General features: G+C 32.3%; 2 protein-coding genes across 3 annotated transcripts; one reads left to right on the forward strand and one right to left on the reverse strand.

Moving 5' to 3' along the window:
* Nucleotides 1-556: 556 nt before the first annotated feature.
* On the reverse strand, nt 557-1,913 carry LOC111422496 (circadian clock-controlled protein daywake-like). Its single transcript, XM_023055691.2, has 3 exons — nt 1,470-1,913; nt 1,032-1,415; nt 557-914 (listed from the first exon to the last, which is right to left on the reverse strand). Exons 1-3 carry the CDS (start codon nt 1,531-1,533, stop codon nt 604-606), a joined length of 759 nt encoding a protein of 252 aa, XP_022911459.2. The 5' UTR covers nt 1,534-1,913; the 3' UTR covers nt 557-603.
* Nucleotides 1,840-22,851, forward strand: LOC111422492 (bromodomain and WD repeat-containing protein). Of its 2 annotated transcripts, XM_023055682.2 has the most exons (16): nt 1,840-2,033; nt 2,107-2,165; nt 2,225-2,254; nt 2,310-2,369; nt 2,422-2,659; nt 2,714-2,871; nt 2,922-3,348; nt 7,324-7,543; nt 7,596-8,013; nt 8,067-8,410; nt 14,878-15,855; nt 15,907-16,070; nt 16,134-16,533; nt 16,594-16,853; nt 16,906-17,057; nt 22,125-22,851. In XM_023055682.2, the coding sequence occupies exons 1-16, from the start codon at nt 2,003-2,005 to the stop codon at nt 22,782-22,784; spliced, it is 4,599 nt and encodes a 1,532-aa protein (XP_022911450.2). In that variant the 5' UTR covers nt 1,840-2,002; the 3' UTR covers nt 22,785-22,851. The 2 variants fall into 2 exon arrangements, with proteins under 2 accessions (XP_022911450.2, XP_071050840.1); XM_071194739.1 differs by having other exon boundaries at nt 15,907-16,533.
* Nucleotides 22,852-26,974: the final 4,123 nt, after the last annotated feature.

Raw genomic sequence — 26,974 nt, forward strand, 5'->3', positions numbered from 1 at the left:
ACCGTTTCAAAATGCAACATCAGTCGAGATAAAATATTTATTAGAAAATTTAATTCCTCCCGAAGAAACGGAAAAAATTCGTCGATTAAGGGAAAGTTTTACTTCATTGGGGTCCGGAAACGTGTCGTTTAAAGATTTATATCAAGTTAATAACATTTATATTAACCCCAATTTTAATAATAAAGATATCGATGACGCGAATATCGATGGTTATTTAAAGAAATTCGATGAAGAGATGTGTTTGAAACGATTTTCATCGACCAGTCTTATTTTTAATGCTGGAGCGGATGTAAAAGATAGTTTGGAAAAATTTCGCGATATCGAGGAATGCGAGAAAAACATTCAGGAGCGTAAATCGTTGATGAGTTTGTGTTCGAAAACGACGAGCAACGAAAAAATATTTAAAAATCGAAAATTGGATAAATCTCAACGAACTTTTCAAAGAATTCATCGCAAAATGGTTTTGATGAAGAAATTTTGCCCCGAAATTTATTTTTCCGAGGAGAGTGTGATTGCTTTATGGGCTAGGGGAGAATTAAGTGATAAAAGTTATAAAAAATTTTAATCTAATTTATTCAAATATTTTTTAGATGTTTTTCCAATTTAATTTTTAATTGCTTTGAAAAAATGTTCAACCGGAACGTGCATTAATAACTTAATAATAAACTCGTGACCGATGGTTCTTATCGTCTTAACAATCCCCGGTTTTATTAATTCGAACATTAACAAACCCCTCTCGTTCATAAATTCGTTTAATTTATCGTTTAGTTCTTTGTTTGGAACCAAATTTTCAAAATGAGTGTGTAAATCGGTAAAATTTAAATCAACGTCGAAATTTCTCGGAATTTGATAATATTCCACGTCATTCCTTACATCGATTGATACATTTACTTTTAAATCCATGCTTAAATCATCTAAAAAAAATTTTTATAATTTTAATGTCATTTTAAACGTCAAATTTTCCATCAATGTCAATTTTGACACCGTTGTTTGATGTGAATATAGTTAATTAAAATTTATATGAATCTTACGTATTTCCATTTCGGTGAATCCTTTTCCTTTTACAGCCATAATAAAGAAAAATCCTTCTAAACTATAAACCCCTCTTAATTGTAAATTAGGAACCATTAAAGAGATATTAATCGATGCTATCGCTGTGTTATTCTCTTCGAATTCCGGTAAAAATTTGTTCATAACGGCCGTTGTTAATCCTTCAATTTGTAAATCTTTCATTTTTATGAGGAAATCTTCGCTTAAAGCCATATCTAACGAGGGAATCACCAAAGGATCCAACGGGGAAATATTAAAAGGGGAATATCCCGTTTTAAAATGAGATAAAACTTCCGGTACTTGCCCCAAAACGCAATCTTCAAGCTCTTTTGGTGAGTTAAGTTCACATTTGTTTATAAAAGGTGCTAAATTACATATAATTAAATTAATAAAGATAAAAAATTAAATGGGTTACTTACGAAGTTCAAAAGTTGAGCACAAATAAAATAAATAAAAAAGAATTGTAGTGCTTTTAACAACCATGGTTAATTTATAAAACGAATGGTTGAAAACGTTAACTTTAAACTGATTTGTAACTTATTTATCGCAACTATTCGAACAATTGGTCATTATTAATTTATAGCTCTTTCAATAACCAATTTTAATTTGATTTGTTATTTTCAAATGTTATCACAAAAATTTGAATGTAATAAGTTTTTTTTTATCTTTCGTATTTTTAAATTAATAAGATTCTTTATGAAATGAAATTAAAACTCGATTTTTTTATAACTTAATTTTTTCAACGTTGGTCCTTCCGAAAAAAAAAGTGACGTAACTAAATTCACACCAATCGGTAATTCAATGTCACTTGCCAAACTAAAAACTAACCACATTCATACGTATTTTTATTTGTACGAGATCGTTAGGTTTATTAATTAAAACGAAAATTTTAAGGCCGGGATATTAATCCCATAACTGATTAATCACACAAAAACATGCGCGAATTTTAGTTATGGATTCGGAACACTCCGTGCATTTACCAGGTACTTGAGAAACGTGTAGTTTTTATTTATTTTTTAATTTTGAATTTTATCCCTCAACGGTTTATTTTTGTAGAGTTATATTTTGCGATACAAAAGTTTTTATCAACGAGTCCTTTAAGTGAAACGTACAGGGTAAGTTCAAAGATGCTTAAAAAAGTTGTTGTTGGTTATGTTTGGGTTGTTTTTTTAAGGTTTTTTGCAAGGAATTAGAAGAGAATGATGTAAGTTAATAAGTTTTTATTTTTATAAATGAAATAATAAGTTGTTTTATTTTAGATTTTGCCGGAACGTTTAGATTGGAAAGGACACAAACATAAAAGACCACCTGGTGAACTTGTAAGTTAAAAAAATCTTTTAAAAAGATGATTTAAGCTAAATGCTTTGTTAGGAGAGGTTATATCCGGGTGTAGGTCCCAATCATTTATTACAAATATGTTCAAAAATTGGTTTGGAACGAACGAAAGAATTTGCAACTACCGCGAAAGGTTTAAAACCATTCCTGGGGATTGGAAGTTTAGTATTTGGGAAAAAGGATAAGAATTTATCAAATAATGTGTATTTTTACACTGTTAGGAAACATGGAAAATCGTATGTTGATCCTTTTTCTTCGACTACGCATAATATTAGTAAGAATTAGTTTTTATTTTAGGTTATAATTTTAATTTTTTTAAAATTTTTAGTAAGAGTATTACAAAGTAATCAAATTTCTGGTCCAATTACAAGATCTTTAGTTTTTCCTGCACGATACAGTTCATTACAACTCCAAAGACAAACGTTGGGCCATTTATCGGCCGTTTATTGTTTAATGTTTGATCATTCAGGGCGATATATTTTTACGGTAAATATTAATTAAAATTATATTAAATGTAATTAATTAATTGTTTTAAGGGAGCCGATGATTTATTAATAAAATTGTGGTCTTCAACGACAGGAAGACTTTTAGCGACGTTTCGTGGGGCCTCCTCTGAAATAACCGATATCGATATTAATTTAGAAAACACTTTATTGGCGGCTGGATCGATCGATCGTATATTAAGGGTTTGGAGTATACAAACAGGGGCTCCAGTTGCTGTTTTACCCGGACATACGGGGATGATTACATCCGTTAATTTTTCCCCTTTAACATTACTCGAACGGCGCTATTTAATTACGACGAGCACCGATGGATCAGTTGCTTTTTGGTCGTATCAACACACCACTGGAAATACTGCCACTTTTGCTTGTAACCCCACTATTTATCATGAACGAATACGACCGGGGCAAGCTAAAATGATTTGTTCTAGTTTTAGTCCTGGTGGAAATTTTTTAGCAACAGGTAAATTTAATTTTCTAACATAACCATACTTTTTTTTCATATACTTAATTATTTAGAATTAGAAAATGTTTTAAAAAAACTTGCTAAAAATATATATTATAATTAATGAAAATAGACAAAACATACAAAACAATTTGATAAGAATCGGTAATTTAAATATTTTTTGTTGATGAAAATATGATAAAAAAAATGTGACGTTTTTAATGTCATTTTGACATTGTGACATTTCCCTCTCATATTAACTTCAATTCTTAATATTTTATTTTAATTTTGATTTTGTAATTGGTCATTTTCGATTTATTATTTAATCATTCTAACTGTAACGAAATGACAATGATTATTTAAAAAAATTTGTAAACGTTTTAATTAAATTTGATTAAATGTCAAAAGATGGCGCTGTAATTAACGTCATTTCGAAAAAGAAACGAACATAACCTAGTATCCGTGCAAAAAGTCCCTTCACTTTAGAGATCGATATCTTTGCAACCGCTTGATAAAAAAAATTGCGACTAAGTTTGTTGTAATCACTGAACATTTCTACGTAACATATGTGCATTTGAAAATTTTCGGATCTGCGGTTTTCTTTTTATCGCGGGTTAAATGAAAAAAGTACCCGTGTCGAAAACGGCTGGGTGGATTTCCTCGCGGATTTGACCAAAATATGTGAAATAATTGCGTTTATCAGACACCGTTATCAGTTTTTCAAAGTTATATCTCTCTATTTTTCTTTTTAGAGCGATTTAAGCGAATTATAAATTAAAAAGAAACAGAAATAAGTTCTGCGAGGAGAGGAGGTTCCGTCCAATCGGAAAAGATGGTGCGTTCCAGACAGTACGTCGCGCCTTTATCTTACCTACATAAAGAAATAAGGTGTCTCTGGAACATACACCAGGACCATCTTTTCCGATTGGACGAAACCCTCCTCTCCCAGCAGGGCTTATTTTTGTTCCTTTTTAATTTATAATTCGCTTAAAACGCTCTAAAAAAATTAGAGAGACATAACTTTGAAAAACTGATAACAGTATCTGGCGAACGCAATTATTTGACACATTTTGGTTAAAACCGCGTTGAAATCCACCCAGACGTTTTCGACATAACGGCGTTCAACTAAATCGCGATTTTCCGCGAAACTATATGGAATATCGTAAAAATAAAATATACCTCTTATTAAGAACACTGTTCTACCACCTGTTCAAAATTGAAATTTTTTCGTACGATAGTTTTCGAGAAAAGAAATCGCAAAGTTGTCGGTGCCGTAAAAAATCGGGTACTTTTTTCATTTAACTCGTGATAAAAAGAAAACCGTAGATCCGAAAATTTTCAGTTTTAGTTCTAGTTTTAATTGTCATTCAGCGCTAAATTATTAAAATTTTGATTATACTAGAACTAACACTAGACTTAAAACTAGAAACATTCGGGTTTAGTCAGTTCTAGTTTTACACTAACACTGCTACACTTGGGTTTAGCCGTCTTGAGAGACGTGTGACTAAACCGAAATGATTCTAGTTCTAGGTATAGTGTTAGTTCTACTTTTAGTTCAACAAGAATATACAACAATTTAACCCTGAATAACAAGCAAAACTAGAGCTAACACTAGCATTAGAACTAATACTAGATCAATCTGGGTCTGCTGACCAATAAGTAGGTTTGCGTGTTGATAAAAGACATATTTTTGAAAAAACATATACAGTTAAGATGAACCGAAAATTGCATCTATACAGTGTGTCCCCGGATTGTGTCCCCGTAAGGTATAATTGACGATAAATTTTGGAATTCAAATTCCATCTTTTGCAATTAAAGTCTGGATGACATAAAACGAAATATAACCAAGTTTTACGTCAAACGTCCTCAAAGTACCAAAGTTAACGCAAGAAATTTGTTAACTGTTGCAGGTAAAGTGGCCTTTCTGAGCAATGTACAACAAAAGTTGATTAAGATAAAATGTTTGTTATGTTAAATTATAGCGATATGCCTAATTTTATTAATGTAGGATATAAAAGCAAAATGCAGATTTTTAAATCATAAGATTAACAAAACATTTTCGATCTAAACTAATTTTAAACATAAAAACTTATTCAATGATACCACCACCAACACTAACACATAAGTCAGCCCTTTTCCGACATTGTTTATAACTTTTTCTAATATGGTCCAACGGAATTTCTCTAATAACAGTTTCAATTTTCTTCTCTCTTAATTGTTTTTTTATCTACTAAAAATCCAAATTTTTCCTCAAATTGCCTTAAAACTGCATTGTAACTAATGTTCCCCAATCCATAGCACTGTACTATAAATATTTTATGTTGTAATGTAAACATGATCAATTAATATTTGACAATAGGCTAAAGCTAAGCTATCAAATAATAATTGTTAGTTCACTCAGGTCATTTGTGTTTATTGTAAAACGGAATATTAGAAAAAAATTTTCAAGAAAATACTCATTTTTTCTTTTATAGCGGCATATCGCTATAATTTAACATAACAAACATTTTATCGTAATCAACTTTTGTTGTACATTGCTCAGAAAGACCACTTTACCTGCAATGGTTAACAAACTTCTTGCATTAACTTTGGTACTTTGAGGACATTTGACGTAAAACTTGGTTATATTTCGTTTTATGACATCCAGACTTTAATTGCAAAAGATGGAATTTGAATTCAAAAATGTATCGTCAATTATACCTTAAGGGGACACAATCCGGGGATACACTGTATAATTAAAGACGTGATTCTAAGAAAGATTTGATATGTTCATCGCGAAAAATAACAATGTTAGTTGCCATAGCAACGAAACAAAAAAACAATATAAATAAGCAAATATCCAAAAAATGCGCCACAATTAATAAAGAATTTTTTATTTGAAACATTTTTCTTTAAAGCCACAAATGGGGAAGTTATTGACTATATTTCAGACATTTGACACGCCCTGTATATTTTATTAAAGAGATTGTTAATAATTTTTAAAGGAAATTTGTTATGTTTGGCTAAATTTATAAGTGTTTAAGTGATGAATTTTATCATATTTGTTTTTAAAAAAAGAAGAAAATAGTTGAAATAGATTTAAGGTCATGTCAATGGGAACATTAGAGTACAGATTAGTAATATCAAATGAATTTTGGACTCAGTATTTAGGTTTGAAATTGATTGCTTTAAATATATTAAGCATAAAATTAGATAATTTATGTATAGGGGCTTTTAAAAAGGATGTTATTGGACATTCCTCCTTCTTTATGTAGTTTGGGAAGTGAATAGAGTCTTGGAGTCTTAGGATTCATGTTTGTAAAGTAAGATGTGTGTTCAATCAAAGTGTCTTTACAATGATTAATAATGTCTTTAGTTTTACGTATAACTCTGTCGAGAGGATTATAATTAAGTTGTTTTTCCATATTCAAATTGATTTTTAATTATTATGTCAAAATTGATAGCAATATTAGCTAATTTAGGTTTTGAGTTTATAGCAAATTTATGACCTTTATTCAAAAAATTCATTTTTTTTCTCGTCAGAATTGATGTCAGTATAATTTTTAATTTGATTAACATTACCTAGATCTTTCTCTTCATATTTAGTTGTTTTTTGTGTCTTCTGTTTTAGATGTTCTAATTTCTTTTTTCATATCCGTCTTCCTTTAATCTTCTTACATGTTCATGGGCTTGTAGAATAAGTTCTTCTATTTCCACATAGGTAGTGCAATTCGGTTCTCAATATTCGATTTATTCTTGCCAGTTGATCATAAATTTGGTTGAGAATTTTGAAATGTCTTCTTCTTATATTGGTGCAACTGGCAGAAACTGAAATCACAAGCATAAAACTAAATCTAATTCAAACGTCTTTAAACAAGTCATAAAATTGATTTAGAAAATGTTTCACTTTTACATAAATGTGATAAAAATTTTAAACATTTAAATATTTTCTAATTCAAAATATTTAACTTACAACATGGATAAATGTGAATTTAATCAAAGTTAATTATTTAGGTTGTGCTGATCATCACGTCCGAATTTATCACCTTCTCGATGAAGGTCCGAAAAGAATATTGGAAGAAGCGGCGCATGCGGACCCTGTTGATTCAATTCAATGGTCTCATAATCGAATACAATTTGTTTCGGGTAGCAAAGATGGTACAGCTTTCGTTTGGCATTTTAAACAACAACAATGGAAACACATCGAATTAAGCATGCACACAAAACTGCCAAAGTAAGTATTAAAATCGATTTAAATTTTATTTTAAATAATTTCTTTGGATTAGTCAACCGGCGAATCAAGAAGACGATTCAAAAAAGTTGCGAGTGACGATGGTTTGTTGGGATATGTCCGATATGTGGATTGTAACGGCTGTAAGTGATTATAAGTTGAGGGTTTGGTTTGCGGAAACCGGGAATTTACACAAAATGCTTGTGGGGCACACCGAGGAAGTATTCGTTTTGGAATCGCACCCGAAAGATCCGCACGTTTTATTATCAGCGGGACATGATGGCCAAATTTTCGTTTGGAACATTTTAACGGGGAAATCGATTAATCATTTCACGAATAATTTGGAGAATCAAGGTCACGGCGCGGTTTTCGACGCGAAATGGTCCCCTTGCGGGAACACTATTGCGGCGTCTGATTCTCACGGACACATTTTATTGTTTGGGTTAGGATCGGGAAATGCCATGTTAAAATTTGTGAGTCGATCCACGATTTATTTGATGTTTTTAACTTTAAATCTTCATTTTAGCTTCCAAAAGAATTATTTTTCCACACCGATTACCGTCCTTTAGTTCGTGATCCAAACAACATCGTTTTAGATGAACAAACTCAAATAGCACCCCATTTAATGCCACCCCCGTTTCTCGTCGACATCGATGGCAATCCATATCCCCCCGTTTTACAACGTTTAGTTCCGGGACGAGAAAACTGCGATAGTGAACAATTAGTGCCCAATATAGTTGTAGGGAACGAAGGTACCCAAGAGGTTATTGAAGGGCTTCCTGAAGAACATCAATATTACGATCAACCTCAAGGATCATCGTCGAGGCACGGAGTTTATGGGCGCCCTGGAATTCGAACGGGAATGAGAACGTAACTTTTTTTTTTTTAATTTTTAAATTATTCATAGCACAATTGCATAACACCTTGTAAATACATACAATGTGTTAATTAATTATCGTACCCGACGTCATCATTAAAAGTACGCAACCAATATCACAGATTGGTATTGCAACGCGACGAAAGTTCCTAAAAACGATGGCGACAATTCATTAACTTTCAAAGTCGTTTAAAATATATTTTAATAATTAAAAAAATATTTTGTCCACGACTACCTTATAATATATACCTTATGAATGAGTTTTCTAAAACAAAATGGTAGTCATTTTTCACGGAGTGAATAATAGCGGTGAATAATAATCATTATTCACGGGTAGCCATCTTGACCAGACTAATAATAATTATTTGAAACGTTAAAAGTTCGAAAAACGTCAATTTAATTCAATTTTTTAGGAGTATCTAAATGTTTGACATTAAAGAAACCTAAACAAAATCGTTTTTTCGTATGATTTAAGCATAAATTAATTAATTTTCGTAAAGAAAACGACGTTTTATAAAACTGACACTTAATTTTGACAAATTGTTGTGAAGTTGGTTACAGTTAGTAACATTGAATTTGTGTCACATTGACGTTTAATCTTTATTCAAAAATTTATTTAAAAAATAAATTTATGGAATCAATTTCAATAGTCGTGGACAAAGTATAGTATTCTACTCGCATATATCCGATGCTGTAATGAGATTTTAGTACCATTTTATGGAACCAGTTCAAGTTGGTGACATTGAGTCATTAATTTTTCTAGTTGTCAATGTGACAATGTTTGTCTATGGATATTTAAACACGTTCTTAGCATCGAATACAAGGTCCACAATGATGAGGACATTGAACTCTGAGCAATTTCTCTTATTTTGGTTCAAATTCGATGTCCGAATAGGCTAACTCGGAAACTATAAGAGTTAGAAAAAAAGTAATTTACATGTCATGATCTCGTTTTTCGAGAAACTGCTAATGCTGAAAACCTTATAGCGCTATCGTCTTTTGTTTTTCCCCTAGAGGTCAAAATTGAAAATATCGTAAAACCAATAAGTGCAATTATCTTGGTTATTATTATAGGTGGAGTACTATAACTACGACATTATATGGACACTTTTTTACAGAGAATTTCATGACATAGTCAAAAAAAATTTTTCGGTTTTAGATTTTGAGTTATCATGACAATTTTCATTTTTTTAAATGGAAACAACCACTGATTATTCGCTTATTAAATTAGTTATTTTTTTCTGATTACAAAAATATAGGGTTCGACAGGTCTATTTCTTATTGTTTTAGAATAAAGCTAAAAATAAACTTTTTTTATAAAATTTCCATCTAGTGTCGTCGAGGAAATTAAATTTACAGTTTCCTGTAAATTACGGGGCGGTAGGTAAAATCATTATCTTTACATAGTAAATAATAGTTAATATTTAAAGACAATGGTAAAATCTAAAAAGTTAACAATTAAATACGAAGATAACTTCTGGTATTTAAAAACAAATCATTTTTTAATATGTAACATGTCAAACTTTTAAAAATTTTCGTAATTGATCTTAAAAACAAGATTTTTAAAGTGACACTTCAGAATATTTTTGAATACAAACAAATGTTGCTATGTTTATTTGAATTAAAAAAAAACATGAGCGCCATCTATCGATAATTTATTAAGTAATTTAAAAATAATATTAAATCGTAATAAAAAATGTGAAATAATGTAATCTATTCCAACTTTTGTGTAAAACATACATAAATTAAACAGTTCAACAAGTATATTTGTTTCAAATATCAGAAATATGTTTTTTTAATTTTTAGTTATAGAACCGTAATTTACAGGAAACTGTAAATTTAATTTCTTCAACGACACTAAAAGAAAAGTTTATTTTTAGTTTTATTCTAAAACAATAAGAAATAGACCTGCCAAACCCTATATTTTTGTAATCAGAAAAAAATAACGAATTTATTAAGCGAATAATCAGTGGTTGTTTCCATTTAAAAAAACGAAAATTGTGATATCTCAAAATCTAAAACCGACAAAATTTTTTTGACTACGTCATCAAATTCTCTGTAAAAAAGTGTCCATATAATGTCTTAGTTATAATACTCCACCTATAATAATAACCAAGATAATTACATTTGCGGGTTTTATGATATTTTCAATTTTGGTCTCTAGCAGAAAAACAAAAGACGATAGCGCTATGAGGTTTTCGGCATTAGCAGTTTCTCGAAAAACGAGATCATGACATGTCAGCTACTTTTCTTCTAACTCTTATAGTTTTCGAGTTAGCCTATTCGGACATCGAATTTGAACCAATTTGAACCTGTACATGAAACATTTTTGTCAGGTGAATACATTTTGTGTTTTGACAGTTTCTAATTGTCAATTGAAATTTCTATTTTCAAGTGTTATGGTGTTACCAACTGCTATATACCTATTTCCCTACATTATCAAAATTTATTTTATTTTTGTTTAAAAGAAAGGATTAAAACGCGAATTACAAAAAAATAGCATAAAAAACACGTTTCATAAGACTTAAAGCACTCGTTCATTAAAAAACTCGTGGCTTCGCCACTCGTTTTTCAACTTGAATTCGTACATTTCAAGCGTGTCTTACGAAACTTGTTTTTTAATACACTATTTTGTAATTCGCGACGGTAATGAAAGCTATTACAGTACTCAAACGAGTGCTATAATGAGACTCCTTACCAAGGTTTATATATTAAAGATTGTCTAAGTTCCTATGCTGCAATACTTTGATTTTAGTTTGTGGGCGAGGGGCAAGAGCAGGAGTGTTTCGTGACGTAAGCGATCACGGATTGCGCACGCAACCTCATGGCCATGTGGTCCATGCCTTTGTTTAATTTGAATTGCTTGGCGGTATTATTTTCCACATGTGACGTAATGCGCAGTATGATTGCGTACGAATCTAGACAACCTCTTATATATAAACCTTGACTCCTTACAGCCAAGGTCCGTTGAGTATTGGTTATAAGGTTATCCAACTCGAACAACTTGACGTTGGCGGGGTGAGGTGGGAAACGTGACGTCATTGGAGGAAAAATATAACATAATATGATATAATATAAATTTAATATAATATAATAATAATATTTATGTTAATAATTATTTAAAAATTAAACAAGTGTTATTAAACTCAAGAAATAAAGAGTTTCTGTTGGTTTACGTATACAGGGTGTATCTGAATGACTGCAACAAACTTCAAGGGGTGATTCTTTAGTGAATTTTAAGGGTACTTTGATATATGAACCATGGGCGACTTCGGCTCCCCTAAGGAGCTACACCCCTCCAAAAATGGCGGAAAATTTTGGTGTAATTTCTTTTTCTCAAAAACCATAAACGCTAGGAAAATGAAATTTGGGGAATATGTTTGACTCATAATAGGGCACGTTTTGACCCTTTTTGTACTTTCAACCTACCCTTCTAAACGTAACCACCACCGTTCAACTTATGCCTAGATTTTTTTATGCAGATGGTAAATACATTTAAAAAAAATGTACATAGGTAGATGAAAGTATCCTAAAACTTTTTTGTCTCTCTAAAATTTTTCCAAAAACGACTAATTTTTGAGAAAAAAAATAATAAAGCAAACAGTGCCCGTTAAACAACGAGGTTGTTGATCAAAAGTTGGAATGAATTTTATTGAAAAAATCTTAGTAGGCTTTGTAATCTTTGTCAGAAATATTTTTGACGTTTAAATGTCAGTGTTTTTCTTACTATTATCATTGTTTTTCAAATACAGTTCTATCGCATTTACGCTCGTTCACTCGACGTTTCACAATTTTAAATAAAACAATAATAATAGTAAGAAAACCACTGATATTTAAACGTCAAAAATATTTCTGACAAAGATTGCAAAGCCTACTAAAATTTTTTCATTTAAAATTCATTCCAACTTTCGATTAACAACCCTACAGCTTAACAGTTAGTGTTTGCTTAATTAATTTTTTTTCTCAGAAACTATTAACTTTTCGAAGAACATCAGAGAGGCAAAAAAGTTTTAGAATATTTTCATCTATCTAAATAAAATATTTCCAATGTATTTATCACCGTCATAAGAAAAATCTAGACAAAAATTGAACGGGGGTGGTTATGTTTAGTAACTTAGAAGAGTAGGTTGAAAGTACAAATAGGGTCAAAACGTGCCCTATTATGAGTTAAACATATTCCCCAAATTTCATTTTCCTAGCGTTTATGATTTTTGAGAAAAATAAGTTAAACCAAAATTTTCCGCCATTTTTGGAGGGGTGTAGCTCCTTAGGGGAGCCGAACTCGCCCATGGTTCATATATCAAAGTACCCTTAAAATTCATTAAAGAATCACCCCTTGAAGTTTGTTGCAGTCATTCAGATACACCTGTATAAATGAAAACAGAAATGACAATTCTTCCAATGACGTCACAACAAGGCCTTTGTCTATGGGCCTTTGCGGGGGGGTACGTTCATAACAACAGCGTTCATAGGAAGTTGGATAACCTTATACAGTATGTTTACTCAACGGACCTTGCTTACAGCATCCGATGCTGTAAAGAGATTTTAGTAACATTTTATGGAACCAGTTCAAGTTGGTGACATTGGGTCATTAATTTTTCTAGTTGTCAATGTGACAATTTGAATTGGAATTTATACCGAGAATTTGATGACGTAATCAAAAAAATTTTTTTGGTTTTAGATTTTGAGATATTATGACAATTCTCGTTTTTTTAAATGGAAGCAACCATTGATTATTCGCTTATTAAATTCGTTCTTTTTTTCTGATTACAAAAATATAGGATTCGACAGGAATAAAGCTAAAAATAATCTTTTTTTTTAGTGTCGTCGAAGAAATTAAATTTACAGTTTCCTGTAAATTACGGTACTATAATTAAAAAAACATGTTTCTCCAATCCAAAACAATGCAATCCATTAAATATTTCCGTATTAACAGTTGGTGTAATAAACATAATTATTTGTTTTAAAATACCAGAAGTTATCTTCTTATTGAATTGTTGATTTTTTAGATTTTACCTACCGCCCGGTAATTTACAGGAACCTGTAAATTTCATTTCTGCGCCGACACTAGATTTCGGCGGCGTTTACAAATTTTATAAAAGAAGTTTATTTTTAGCATATCGATCAGAAAGATACGATTTTAGTAGTTAACTAAAGAAACAAGTAGTTGAAAAATACGGAGCAGACTTTATTTTCTTCCATTGCTATTTCGATAGTATTCGCTATTCTATGCACTTGGCCTATCGTTGCATGTTTATTCCGAAATCCAAATTGATGTGTTGGTATTAGGGCTTTTTCTTTTATGACAGATTTTAGTCTTTTTAATAGTCATTTTTCAAGTAGTTTTGATAGTAAGGGTAATAATGAGATTGACCTATATGATGGTAACATCTGTTTTTGCTATAATTATTATTATTTCAGCAACTTTCCATATATACTTGGGAAGTATTTCTGTTTAAAAGCAGTATTAATTATGTGTAATAGTTTTGTAATCGTCCGTTTTGGTAGTTTGTTAGTTATATTTAGCTTTTGTATTTCATAATACAGTTCTTTCATTCTTACACATGGTATATTACTCTGCTGATCACTTTGAATTATGCTAGGAACACTATTTAACATAGTTGTTGGACTGTCTGATGTAAACGTTTCTTTCAGATTTTCAGCAAACAAATTAACTTTTTCTTGATTGCTCTTGGCCCAATTTCCATTACTATTTCGAATTGGAAAATTGGCTTCCACAGAGAATAATCAGTACTGGCATCGTCAGTAAGGTCTTTTAAGTAATTTTGAATATTATTTTGTCTGTGGTTATCTCTTAATGCTCTTCACTGGGAATTTTATTGGTTTCCCATTTCTTTCATGCTTTCCGTTTATCTGCAATTTTGTCTCTAATAAATTTAGGATAAATGTTAAATTTAGGTTTTGGTGTTAATTTTAGGTGTTGAGGCCCTGGCTGCGTTTTGTGTGTCTTTTAAGAACTTTTCTACTTCCTTGTCAATGGTTTCGTTTATTTTCATAAGAGCATTAACATGAATTTTATTATCTAACGTTTGTTGAAATAGATTTCAATTAGTGAATTTATTACTTAGTGATAAAAAAGGTTCTTTGTTACATACTTTGTTATTTAGAGTAATAATTACTGGTGAGTGATCTGAGTCAAGCCCTAACTCTTCTTCTATGTTTACGAAGTTAAGCGATATATTTTACTTCTATCTGTTGGCAAGTAAGTTGGCCTACTAGTGGAGAACACCTACAACTTAGGGCCTCTATTACATGTTTCAGTTCTCCTCCAAGTATAAATTTGTTTTCAATATGTAGTAGAATTTCCTGATAAGTCATTAATATACTTTTCCCACTGTAGTTTGATGTTGTTCAGTACTAATAGTATTGTTCAAATAGTGGTCAATATTACTTTTAATTCGAACGTAATTTAATTTATTAAAATATTTTTTAAATTTAGTTCTAGTGATGTAGAAGGAATTCGCCAATCGAGTGGAAATTGGGAACGAGATCCCGATATAGTTTGGGGAAGTCGCGTTCTTGTAAAACCATTAGAATCTTGGATGTTAGATAAAAGAAAAGTAATGGCGGAATTAAAAGCGCAAAAAGAATTAGATGAATTCGCCTTAGAAATGAAACATCGCCCGATTATGATTAATACCCAACCCATAACCACTCAAAGTACCCGAATAAGACGTCGTAGGAAACATTATCACACACGATCAGTCGAAATTGAGCCACAACATTCGGAAACGGAAGAGGATAATAACGACGGAGCGAATAGTAGCGAAACGGAGTTTGCGACGAGTAAAGAAGATTCGGCGTCGAGCGATTCTTTTAGTGAATCATCTGGATATTCGGATTGGGTACGAGACGAAGGTGTAGGGTTGGAGCCGCCTAAACGATCAAAACGAAAACAAAAACAAAGACAACCACCACCTGAAGAATCAGAACCCCCCGAACCGAAAGCATCCTCAAGTAGTAGTAAGTGGGAACCGCAAATAAATCATCAATCAGCGAATAAGTTAAAAGAAGTACCTGAACTTTATAAACCGTTAGATTGGTTGGCGGAAACGATGCCGAAAAAAGCGCCATATTTTCCACAAATGGGAGACGAGGTGGTCTATTTTAAACAGGGTCATCAACTTTACGTAAAAGCAGTTAACGCAAAACATATTTACGAGACGAATCCAAAAGATTTTCCTTGGATCAAAATGAAATTAAAAGATCAAGAATTTGTTAAAATCGTCGGTATCAAATACGAAATCCGACCACCTAGGTTGTGTTGTTTAAAACTAACGTTATTAGATCGCGAAGGGAGATTAACAGGGGAAGATTTCACCGTTAAATATCATGATATGCCGGATGTCCTCGATTTTTTTGTTCTTAAACAAACGTACGAAGCCGCGATTTCAAGAAATTGGAGTATTGGTGATCGGTAATAAAAATAAATACTTAAATTTTATCGTTAATTATTATATCTTTGTAGTTTTCGTTGTATGATTGATGATGCGTGGTGGATCGGGGAAGTAATATCAAAATCGGTAAACGAAGAATCCGCCGAATCACTTTTTATGGGTTATGAAATCCGTTGGTTAAACGGCGAATCGGAAAATATGAGTCCGTGGGATATGGAACCATTAAGAGAAGACAGTAAATATATTTATATTAATACTATATCTTTAATCAATCAAATTGATGTCTTTATTGATTTAGGAATGCCGGAAAATCCGGATGAGGCGGTCCCAGTTCTCCCCCAAGAATTACAAAGTTTACAATATCAACCGCAATCTGAAGAATGGCCGAACGGGGACCGCGAAGAATCAAAACAGGCCATCATATCCGGTTTGGACGAAGTGATGGGTTTGGCGATTGCCGAGCCATTCTTGGTACCTGTCGATCTTAGCGTTTACCCATCGTATGCATTTATAGTCGAGTATCCAATTGATTTATCAACGATTAAAGCACGTTTCGAAAACAACTTTTATCGCCGAATTACCTCGTCCCAATTCGACGTTCGATATTTAGCTACTAATGCGGAAAAATTTAACAAGCCGCATAGTAGTATCGTTAAAAATGCTAGGATAATTACCGAATTGTGTTTAAGAGTTATCAAGTTAGTGCGAACACATGATTAATAAACTTAAGATTCTTAATTATGTATTTTTTTGCGTAGGGGAAGTTTAGAAGCAGCCGATGTAAATACTGTTTATCACCAATTAGTTGATTCTTATGAAAGCACCGATTCGGAGCAAGAACAAGAAGCAGACGTTTTAGAACCAGAACCGTCAACATCGCGAAGTCGGACGATAAACGTAAGGAAGTTTACGAATCCTGATGATTGGAAAATTGAAGCTAAACGGTTGTTGGATGTTCTTTGGCATTGCGAGGATTCGGATCCGTTTCGGTCACCCGTTGATAGTTTAAGACATCCTGGTATATATATATTTTTTTATTTTTCTAGTTACTAATTTTTTTTTTATTTTAGAATATTATCAAATTATTGATAGCCCAATGGATTTGGGAACGGTTAAAGAAGAACTTTTAGCTGGAAACTACGAAGCTCCAATTGATTTTTGTAAAGATATGCGATTAATTTTTCAAAATTCAAAAAATTACAACACTAATAAACGTTCAAGGGTAATATAAAGAAAGTAAAACCTCTATATAACGGACAAAATATTTTTAATACTATGTATTAAGGGTGAACGGACTAAAAAGAGGCGATAATGAAGATTTTTGTCGCTTCATTATATTTAGGAATAATTTTATTTAAAAATACTCTTTGAAGTACAATTGCAACTACACGAAAGAGGCACTTCGCTGGTTGTCATTATAATTCATCTAAGAATGATCTAAAAACCAAAAAGGAAACTGTTTTAATCTACAGGTGTCTCGCGTAACTGGTTTGTTAGAACTTTTTCAAGTTCCACTATTCCTAGAGATTTGAAATTTTGGTATTATGAGTTGTTCATTTGAAACTTTTGATCTAAAATCTTTTCAAGTTGGCCACCACTTCCGGTCTACCGGAAATAAATCATAACTTCGTTATTTTAAATGGAATGCTATAGTTTTTATTGCACCATTTAATTCTACGTAAAAAAATAGATTAACTTTGATAAAAGCTATTGGTACCTAGCGTTTTTCGTTTTCGAGATATTTTGGTTTTAAGCTTTTTTTGGTACATTTCAACATGCTCTTTAAAACCCCATATCTCAGCCAACGTTCATCCAAAAAACATCTACATTGGCACAATTACTCTTCAGATGCTGTCAAATAGCTTGTCATTTGTTGTATCAGAGTATCTTATACAGTATGGTCAAAAATTGAGTTACCGTTTCTCCATATTCTATATTATACAAAGGGAATTTAATTCTCTACAAATTATCTATAAATATTCCTACACCTATTTATTGTAGTTTCTATCACATTGGGAAATTTATCAAAACATGCAGAAAATGTACAGGGTATGTCATGACGAGCTGAGTTTATACAGTGTGTGAAATGTCTGGAATATAGCAAATAACTTCGCCATTTGTGATTTTAAACAGAAATGTTTCAAATAAAAAATTCTTTATTAATTGTGGCGCATTTTTTGACGATACTTGCTTGTTTATATTGTTCTTTGTTTCGTTGCTATGGCAACTGACAGTTTTTTGACATTTAAAGTTTTTTTACTTTGACTCTAATTAGCTGATTTAAGACTTTCAAAATTTTTTCTCGATTTTTTTCTTATACAACCATATGATTTGATAAGTTCATTGCATAGAGGGATTTATCCTCTATTAAAGTATGCAAAAAATATACAGGGTGTATCTGAATGACATGCCCAAACTTCAGGGGGTGATTCTTTAGGCAATTTTAAGGGTACTTTGATATATAAACCATGGGCGACTTGGGCTCCCCTAAGGAGCTACACCCCTCCAAAAATGGCGGAAAATTTTGGTTTAATTTTTTTTTCTCAAAAACCATAAACGCTAGGACAACGAAATTTGGGGAATACGTTTAACTGGTAGTAGGGCACGTTTTCACCCTATTTGTACTTTCAACCTATCCTTCGAAACTACTAAACGTAACCACCCCCTTTACATTTTTGCTAAAATTTTTTTATGCAGAGGGTAAATACATTAAAAAAAAATTACATAGGTAGATGAAAGTATCCTAAAACTTTTTTGTCTCTCTAAAATTTTTCCAAAAACGACTAATTTTTGAGAAAAAAAATAATAAAGCAAACACTGCCCGTTCAACAACGGGGTTGTCGATCAAAAGTTGGAATGAATTTTTAATGAAAAAATCTTAGTAGGCTTTGCAATCTTTGTCAGAAATATTTTTGACGTTTAAATGTCAGTGGTTTTCTTACTATTATTATTGTTTTTCAAATTAATTTATGAATAAAGTTCTACCGCATTTACGCTCGTTCACTCGACGTTTCAAAATTTTAAATAAAACAATAATAATAGTAAGAAAACCACTGACATTTAAACGTCAAAAATATTTCTGACAGATTGCTAAGCCTGCTAAGATTTTTTCTTTAAAAATTCATTCCAACTTTCGATTAACAACGCTACAGCTTAACAGTTAGTGTTTGCTTAATTAATTTTTTTCTCAGAAACTATTAACTTTTCGAAGAACATCAGAGAGGCAAAAAAGTTTTAGAATATTTTCGTCTATCTAAATAAAATATTTCCAATGTATTTATCATCGTCATAAAAAAGATCTAGACAAAAATTGAAGGAGGGTGGTTATGTTTAGTAACTTAGAAGGGAACATTGAAAGTACAAATAGGCTCGAAACATGCCCTATTATAAGCTAAACATATTTCCCAAATTTCATTTTCTTGGTGTTAATGGTTTTCGGGAAAAATAAAATAAACCAACATTTTTCGCGATTTTTGAAGGGGCGTAGCTCCGCAGGGGAGTCGAAATCGCTGATAGTTTATATGAGAAAGTACCCTTAAAATTGCCTAAAGAATCACCCCCTGAAGTTTGGGCACGTCATTCAGATACACCCTGTATATTATACAAAGGGAATTTAATTCTCTACAAATTATCTATAAATATTCCTACATCTATTTATTGTAGTTTCTATCTTATTGGGAAATTTATCAAAACATGCAGAAAATGTACAGGGTCTCTCATGACGAGCTAAGTTTATACAGGGTGTGTCAAATGTCTGGAATATAGCCAATAACTTCGCCATTTGTGGTTTTAAACAGAAATGTTTCAAATAAAAAATTCTTTATTAATTGTGGCGCATTTTTTAACGATACTTGCTTGTTTACATTGTTCTTTGTTTCGTTGCTATAGCAACCACCTATGACAACTGTCAGTTTTTTGACATTTAAAGCTGTCAATGGCGTTATTACGGCGCCTACTTTGATTCTAATTAGCTGATTTAAGACATTCAAAAAACGTATTTTTTCTCGATTTTTTTCTTATACAACCATATGATTTGATAAGTTCATTGCATAGAGGGACTTATCCTCTATCAAAGTATGCAAAAAACATATATGCATCCCATTTAAAATAACAATGTTAGTTGCCATAGCAACGAAACAAAAACAATACAAACAAGCAAATATCGCCAAAAAAAACGCCATGATTAATAAAGAAACCTGTATCTGAAACATTTTTCTTTAGAACCACAAATGACGAAGTTATTGGCTATATTCCAGAAATTTAAAACACCCTGTATGTATGTGGCAAACTACTGGCACTATTTTTGTGAAAATTTGCATTCTAGGTACTTGTTTCAGCTAAGCAGTTTTTTCCAACTTCCGGTTATACCTGAAGTGGACCACAACTTCGTTATTTTAAATGGAATGTACCAATTTTTATTGAATTTTCGAGATCCCCGCTAAATTTTAACATAATTTGATATAAGTCATCATATGTTTAGAGTGCACACCACTTGGCCACCACTTCCGGTCTACCGGAAGTAGACCATAACTTCGTTATTTTAAATGGAATGCTATAGTTTTTATTGCACCATTTAATTGTACGTAAAAAAATAGATTAACTTTGATAAAAGCTATTGGTACCTAGCGTTTTTCGTTTTCGAGTTATTTTGGTTTTAAGCTTTTTTTGGTAAAACCCCATATCTCAGCCAACGTTCATCCAAAAAAGATCTACATTGGCACAATTACTCTTCAGATGCTGTCAAACAGATTATTATTTGTTGTATCAGAGTATCTTATACAGGGTGTGTCAAATGTCTGGAATGTAGCCAATAACTTCGCCATTTGTGGTTTTAAATAGAAATGTTTCAAATAAAAAATTCTTTATTAATTGTGGCTCATTTTTTGACGATATATGCTTGTTTACATTGTTCTTTGTTTCGTTGCTATGGCAACCACCTATGACAACTGTTAGTTTTTTGACATTTAATGCTGTCAATGGTGTTATTACGGCGCCTACTTTGATTCTAATTAGGTGATTTAAGACTTTTAAAAAACGCATTTTTTCTCGACGTTTTTCTTATACAACCATATGATTTGATAAGTTCATTGCATAGAGGGACTTATTCTCTATCAAAGTATGCAAAAAATATATATGCTATAGTTGCCATAGCAACGAAACAAAAAACAATACAAACAAGCAAATATCGCCAAAAAAACGCCATGATTAATAAAGAAACTTGTATTTGAAACATTTTTCTTTAGAACCACAAATGGCGAAGTTATTGGCTATATTCCAGACATTTAACACACCCTGTATGTATGTGGTAAACTAGTGGCACTATTTTTGTGAAAATTTGCATGCAAGGTTTATTCCAGGTACTCGTTTCAGCTAAAATATTTGCAGTTTTTTCCAACTTCCGGTTGGAATGGTCAGAAATTTGCGCCGAATTTCCCTATCTCGAAAAGTCGAAAACTTCATTTTTTTAAACGGCAACCCCAACTTTTTCTTTCACCAGCGCATTGTACGCTGAAAAATAAGGGAACTTTGTCATCATAACCTTATATCTAAAATGTATGGTTTTCATAGAAACTTGAAAAAAATGAAATTTTCTTGATTATTAGTAAATTTAAAGTTATTAGTTTTTCTAACTTTCGTAATAGAATAAAACTTATAACAGCTGAAGAGAAATAAAGGTACTATATTCAACAATATAAATGAAAAATAAAAAACAAGAATGAAAAATTGATATAACTATAGTAAATGTTTGAACTGGTTGCCCTCAACTTCCAAACATTGGTGAATTCTTTTTAAAAACCCGGCACATCTCATGTATCGTGTCAACATCCATTTTTCCAGAGTTCCTATCTCCACATTTCATCATCAGAATCATTTACAGGCATGACAGTACTTAGACTTTTTTCGATAACTTTTTTTGTATCAAAACCAATCAAAGAGGCGACACCAAACAAAGAACTAAAACCTCGTTTGATCAGTTTGTAGCCTATTGTTAAGGTTGGGATTGTCCCCGATCTTTTTTTTTTGTCTCTGCACTTTTAACCTTGTCTTGTTTTATTTCAAAACGATTTAAAAGGCGATGACGTTTTCTATTATCACGTCTTTTTGGTTTAATAGTCGATTTACTTCCTTTGTGATCCATTATTACAAAATAAAATGTTAATAAAAAGTGATGAATCTCGCCCAACTTGAAACCACGTTTTCATATAACGGATACTCCCTTTCCCATATTAATCCGTTATATCGAGGTTTTACTATACTAATATAATATTAATAAAACAAAATTATTTAGATTTTTGCAATGACCGTTCGTTTATCGGCAATGTTTGAAGAACACGCTTCCCGCTTGATCCAAACTTGGAAATACTCAAAAAGATTAAAAAGTCGTCCAAAGAAAAAGAAAATAGAATCCGAAGACACTGAAAATTCCGAAGAAAAATCGGAGGAACCAGATTCTTCGTCGTCGTCTTCGGATGATGAAAAACCTTTAAGTAAAACTAAAATAATGATGAAAAAACCTCAAACCGCGAGATGCAACGGGGAGGTTTTTAATGGAACTTCCGATGTCTCACACAACCACGTTAATGGGAATCATATAAAATCGAGTTCGAGCGAATCCGCTTCCGGAGATGATAGTGATTACGAACCGTTGAGTACGTATAAAAACACACACTGTTACAAGGAACAACCATCGCAAAGTCAACGGAAAAGATTTTATAAAACGAGCAGTTCGGATAGTGACGATGAAGTCATAAGTAAAGTTAGAACGCGAAATAATGCGAAACGAAGGAGGTACGTGGAGGATGATAGTGATCAGGAGGATGAAGAGGAGAGTAGCAGCGCTAGCAGCGAAGAAACGAATTCGTCAAGTAGTGGTGGGGTGGTTACTGTTAGTAGCCGGGGGAGAATTCGAAGGATGACAGCTCGAGCAAGGGCGTTGTACAGGAAATAATTTTTACATTGTAATATATAAAGAATGTATTATAGGTAATTGTTAAGGAATTTTGTATGAAATTTGATTTTAGTGTCTTATTTTTGACCCAGAAATTAATCGGAATTTGATTAATATTTAAAAAAGAATTTTTTTTTGCTAAACCAGTGTGATTGCTAAAGAATTTAGGTGATCTTTGGCAAAATAGTAACATTTTGGCGGCTTATGCAATATGTCCTGAAACACTCCTAAAAAAAAGTTTCACCACAAAGGAGTGGTGTAGATGCAAAACTCACATTCTCCATTTTCTTAAGATATGGAGTTTAATATATCACCGTGTTGGTCTTGTTAAAACGAATCAAATTCTGATAGCAGCAAAACTTACAGTTTAAAACTATAGTGAAAATCGCGTTTTGAAACAAAAGTCACATTATCCAACAGTTGTTCTGCTACAAAATTCACATTCTCCATTCCAACCAGTCACAGAGCGTGTAGCAAAAACAAGTAGGCGTCTTTGCCCTCTGTTTGTTTTCGTCGACCTCACAATTTAAATTAACCTGTTGCATTGTTATTACACAAAGTTATATAGTGCATAATGAATCAACTAGTGCAACCATCAACCGGATTAACAAGAAAAAAGAAAAAGGCTCCTGAGAAATGGAAGCGAAACGAAACCAAATTAGCAAGGTTAGCATTATAGTCCAAGGCTAGTTCTATGTTTTATACTCGGCTCTTTCTTTTTTAGGTATTCAGCAAACAGTTTACCAGCATTTCCATCTTGCAACCACAACGGCGGAAAATTTCAGTGCTTAACAGTGTCCCTACAAGATATAAGGAGATTTCATCAGAACTTCTACTTCCAAAAAGAAAAGATTTGCCAAGACAACTTTATTTTAAAGTTTACTTCATCAGTTGATATTAAGAGAAGGAGACGCTACAAAAAGCAGTCCTTAAGAACCAAATACTTTATAGGCTCTAAAAACAAATCAATGATACCAGTATGTCTTAATACATTCTTAGGTGTTCTAAAATTTTCAAGATTTCGAGTGAATGGTATTTTAAATCGTTTTAGACAAACAGGTCAGCTTTCTAAAGAAAACAGAGGGGGTGACAGGATTTCAAATAAATATATACCTAAGAAAGAGAATGTTATGCGTTTTATAAACACATTCAAATGTTCAGGGCCTCACTATTGCGCCAAACATACAGGTAGAAAATACCTTTCTGCTCAGCTCAGAAATCAGAGTGATTTAAAAGTAACACAATGGTACTTCAGAACTATTTTTAACACCGAGTACAATGTTGGATTTGGTTCACCAAGAATTGACGTTTGCTCTACCTGAGCTAGATGAACAAATAAAACATACCTACTCCAACATTGAGGACAGACAGAAGCTTATGGTTGAAAAACGTATTCATAAATTGCGTGCTAAAGCTTTTTATGCAGCATTAAACAACACCGACCCTAATGTTTTTATGTTAAGCTACGACTGTCAAAAGAACTTATTATTACCAAAATTGCCTGACCAAGCCACGTACTACAGTAGGCAAATATATTTAAACAACTTTACTGTAGTTAAGGGAAATTCGAAAAGTAGACTCAATCCAGAAAATTAATACACTGTTAACAACCGAAATGGAAGTGCCCATTGATACAGTTCGATTAGTGTGTGATGGATGTGGGGGTCAAAATAAAAACTCGATAGTTCTAGCCATGCTTTGTTTCTGGCATTCCAAACATGCACCAAAAAATATCAAAAAAGTGGAGCTCTTTTTCCCTGTAACAGGCCACAGCTTCCTTCCCCCAGACCGAGTATTTGGAATCACCGAAAAGGCTACAAGGAAAAAAGAAGTGATTTACAAACCATCAGAATACATTGATATTATTAGTAAGCAATCCAAGGTAGTAAATGTTGGTGTTGATTGTCAGGTTTTTGATTGGAAAAAAGAAAAAGAAACTTTTATGATCAAACCTGCTAAATTTCATTTTAAACTAGGAGCCTGCAAAAGAATAATTTTGACAAAAACCAATCAAAAGAACGTACTCGTTAGAGGAGAGTACACATACAAATCCGACCTTGGAGTGCCTAAATCTATAGCAAAGCTTTAAATATGAAACCAACTATTATCCCTAGGTCAAACGCAATAAAGCAATCCAAAAAAGTTGACGTCAACAACTTATTAAAGAAACATTATGGGGATCAGTGGAGAGAGATTGAAGATTTGGTATTTTATAAAAATATTATTGATGGCGCTGAAGACAATGAAGAAGATGAGCCAACATGTGAGCCGACAGAAGAAGTCAATATCTTTAATATCTAAAAATATTAACTTACCTCTACTTCCAAATTATATTTTGCAAAAAGGTTAGTTCATTATAGCTAATGCATTTACTTCCTTTGTTACCAGTTGATTCCAAGATGTGATACTGTTTTGCTTCAAAACTAACATTATCCATGTGAATTTGTTACAAAACCCATATTTTGGCTCAAAACTCACATTTTACCAGTTTGAAAATAAAATTACAAAAAAACCTCTTCAACTAAAAGTTTGCAGTGCAAGTAAACAGTTTATTTGGTTACAAAATTTAAATTAAAAAAAAAAATTGCAGTAATACTACTTGAACTTCAATACGTCCTAGTTTTTTACGTTTTTCCGAAAATTTGGAAAAGTGGAGAATGTGAAATTTGCATCTACACCACTCAAAGTTCCCTTAAAATGAAAAAAAATCAAATATCGATGTTAAGCTAGAAGATATTTTCCGTACCATGACCAAGGATTTTAGAGAAATATTGAAATTTGATAAAATAGCAGAGTTTTGAAGAAAAACGCCGTTTTTTCTCGTTTTTTAACTATCGATTTACCATAAGAAATGTCACTCCACTATTCCTAGCCAGTATAATGGACCAAAAAACGCATGCTGAGCCGCTAAACCTTTTTTGCGATCAGTCCTACATTCCTTTGATGCTGGTTATTGACGTAAATTAGCTTGATAAATTCTGGCATCATCTCTATCGTTCGCATATTCATTTGTAATTAACAAAACCATCGTTAAAAATGGAAACAGCCAGAAAATTGGCAAGTTTCGAAGCCATTGTGGAAATGCTTTGAAGCAAAGTGTCAGAGCAAATTGACATTCATTATTGTTTTGAGTGTTCCCACCATTACATCTCTCCAGTACCTAAATCTATATAAATTAGTTCTAAAGCTTCTGCCACGTGCGGATCTAGCAGAAGGTATTCATGTTTGCACCTTCAGGACAGTTTCCATGGTTGGAGTTCTGGTCCGTGGAACATAAATGATAAAATGTAGCCCAAATTTCCTTGATGTCTGGTAATTGCTAGTCCATAATACTTTTAGAGTTTATTAATTACTTTTTTGGTTAGTTTCATTGTATTTTTACTTTTTCCTCCTAAGCTCTTACTTTGCTTTTTGAGGTTTCGGCATCGCGTTCCCATTCTTTTTTTTTGCATGTAAATAGCAGTCTAATTTTTCTATTTCGACGTCATACGAGTTTAGAGACTTATTCCTTTGTATGTAGCACTATCACCATCACCAATATTACGGCTATACTTTACACTATATTCGTCAATCGAGCGACTAAACGTTTCCTTCACACTATCAACCTCTATTTTCGCAGCGGATCCTTCATGATTTACATCACAATCGTCATGGTCTTCGAGCCATTCGTATTTTTCAGGACGTGTAAGTTTTTTCTTTTCCTCCTGTGGTATTGTGGGTGAACATTAAACACTGGTATGCTTGCTTTAACCACTCTATTAGGAATTATAGTTTAAAAGAAAATAACAATCTGTTTGCAGCAATATTTTAGTCTGCGTTCGTTCTCTGTAAGGCCAAGCGCGCTCTCGCGACTTTATTGTTGACCAACTTAAAAATCGCTCGATTAAAAAGTTGCCATTAGATTTCCGCTCAGCGCACTATCGACTAGATAGTTGCTGCAGTCTTCAATTTCAACATGGGCGCTACTGATGTAGCATGTGTCTGTGCGTTGATTATCAAAAGAAGAAAAAGGAAGAACAGACGTTTTTGGGTTCATCCCCTCATTAGTCAGCGACTGTTTAATGGTCAATTTTATAAACTGTTTGAAACATTGAAGGACCACCCCATGAAATTCTTCAGTTACTATAGAATGAGTTATACGAGTTTTAACATCTTACTGACAAGCTAAGCGCATACCCGTATGCGCTTAG

The sequence above is a fragment of the Onthophagus taurus genome, chromosome 3 (genome assembly GCF_036711975.1).
Source record: "Onthophagus taurus isolate NC chromosome 3, IU_Otau_3.0, whole genome shotgun sequence".
Taxonomy (NCBI): domain Eukaryota; kingdom Metazoa; phylum Arthropoda; class Insecta; order Coleoptera; family Scarabaeidae; genus Onthophagus; species Onthophagus taurus.

Bases quoted from the DNA above. Each gene is read 5' to 3' on its own strand.
- LOC111422496 (XM_023055691.2), bottom strand. From the start codon at position 1,533: ATGGTTGTTAAAAGCACTACAATTCTTTTTTATTTATTTTATTTGTGC. The intron at 1,416-1,469 runs GTAAGTAACCCA...TATGTAATTTAG, and splicing joins GTGCTCAACTTTTGAACTTC to CACCTTTTATAAACAAATGT. The intron at 915-1,031 runs GTAAGATTCATA...AATTTTTTTTAG, and splicing joins ATTCACCGAAATGGAAATAC to ATGATTTAAGCATGGATTTA.
- LOC111422492 (XM_071194739.1), top strand. From the start codon at position 2,003: ATGGATTCGGAACACTCCGTGCATTTACCAG. The intron at 7,544-7,595 runs GTAAGTATTAAA...TCTTTGGATTAG, and splicing joins ATGCACACAAAACTGCCAAA to TCAACCGGCGAATCAAGAAG. The intron at 8,411-14,877 runs GTAACTTTTTTT...TTTTAAATTTAG, and splicing joins ATTCGAACGGGAATGAGAAC to TTCTAGTGATGTAGAAGGAA.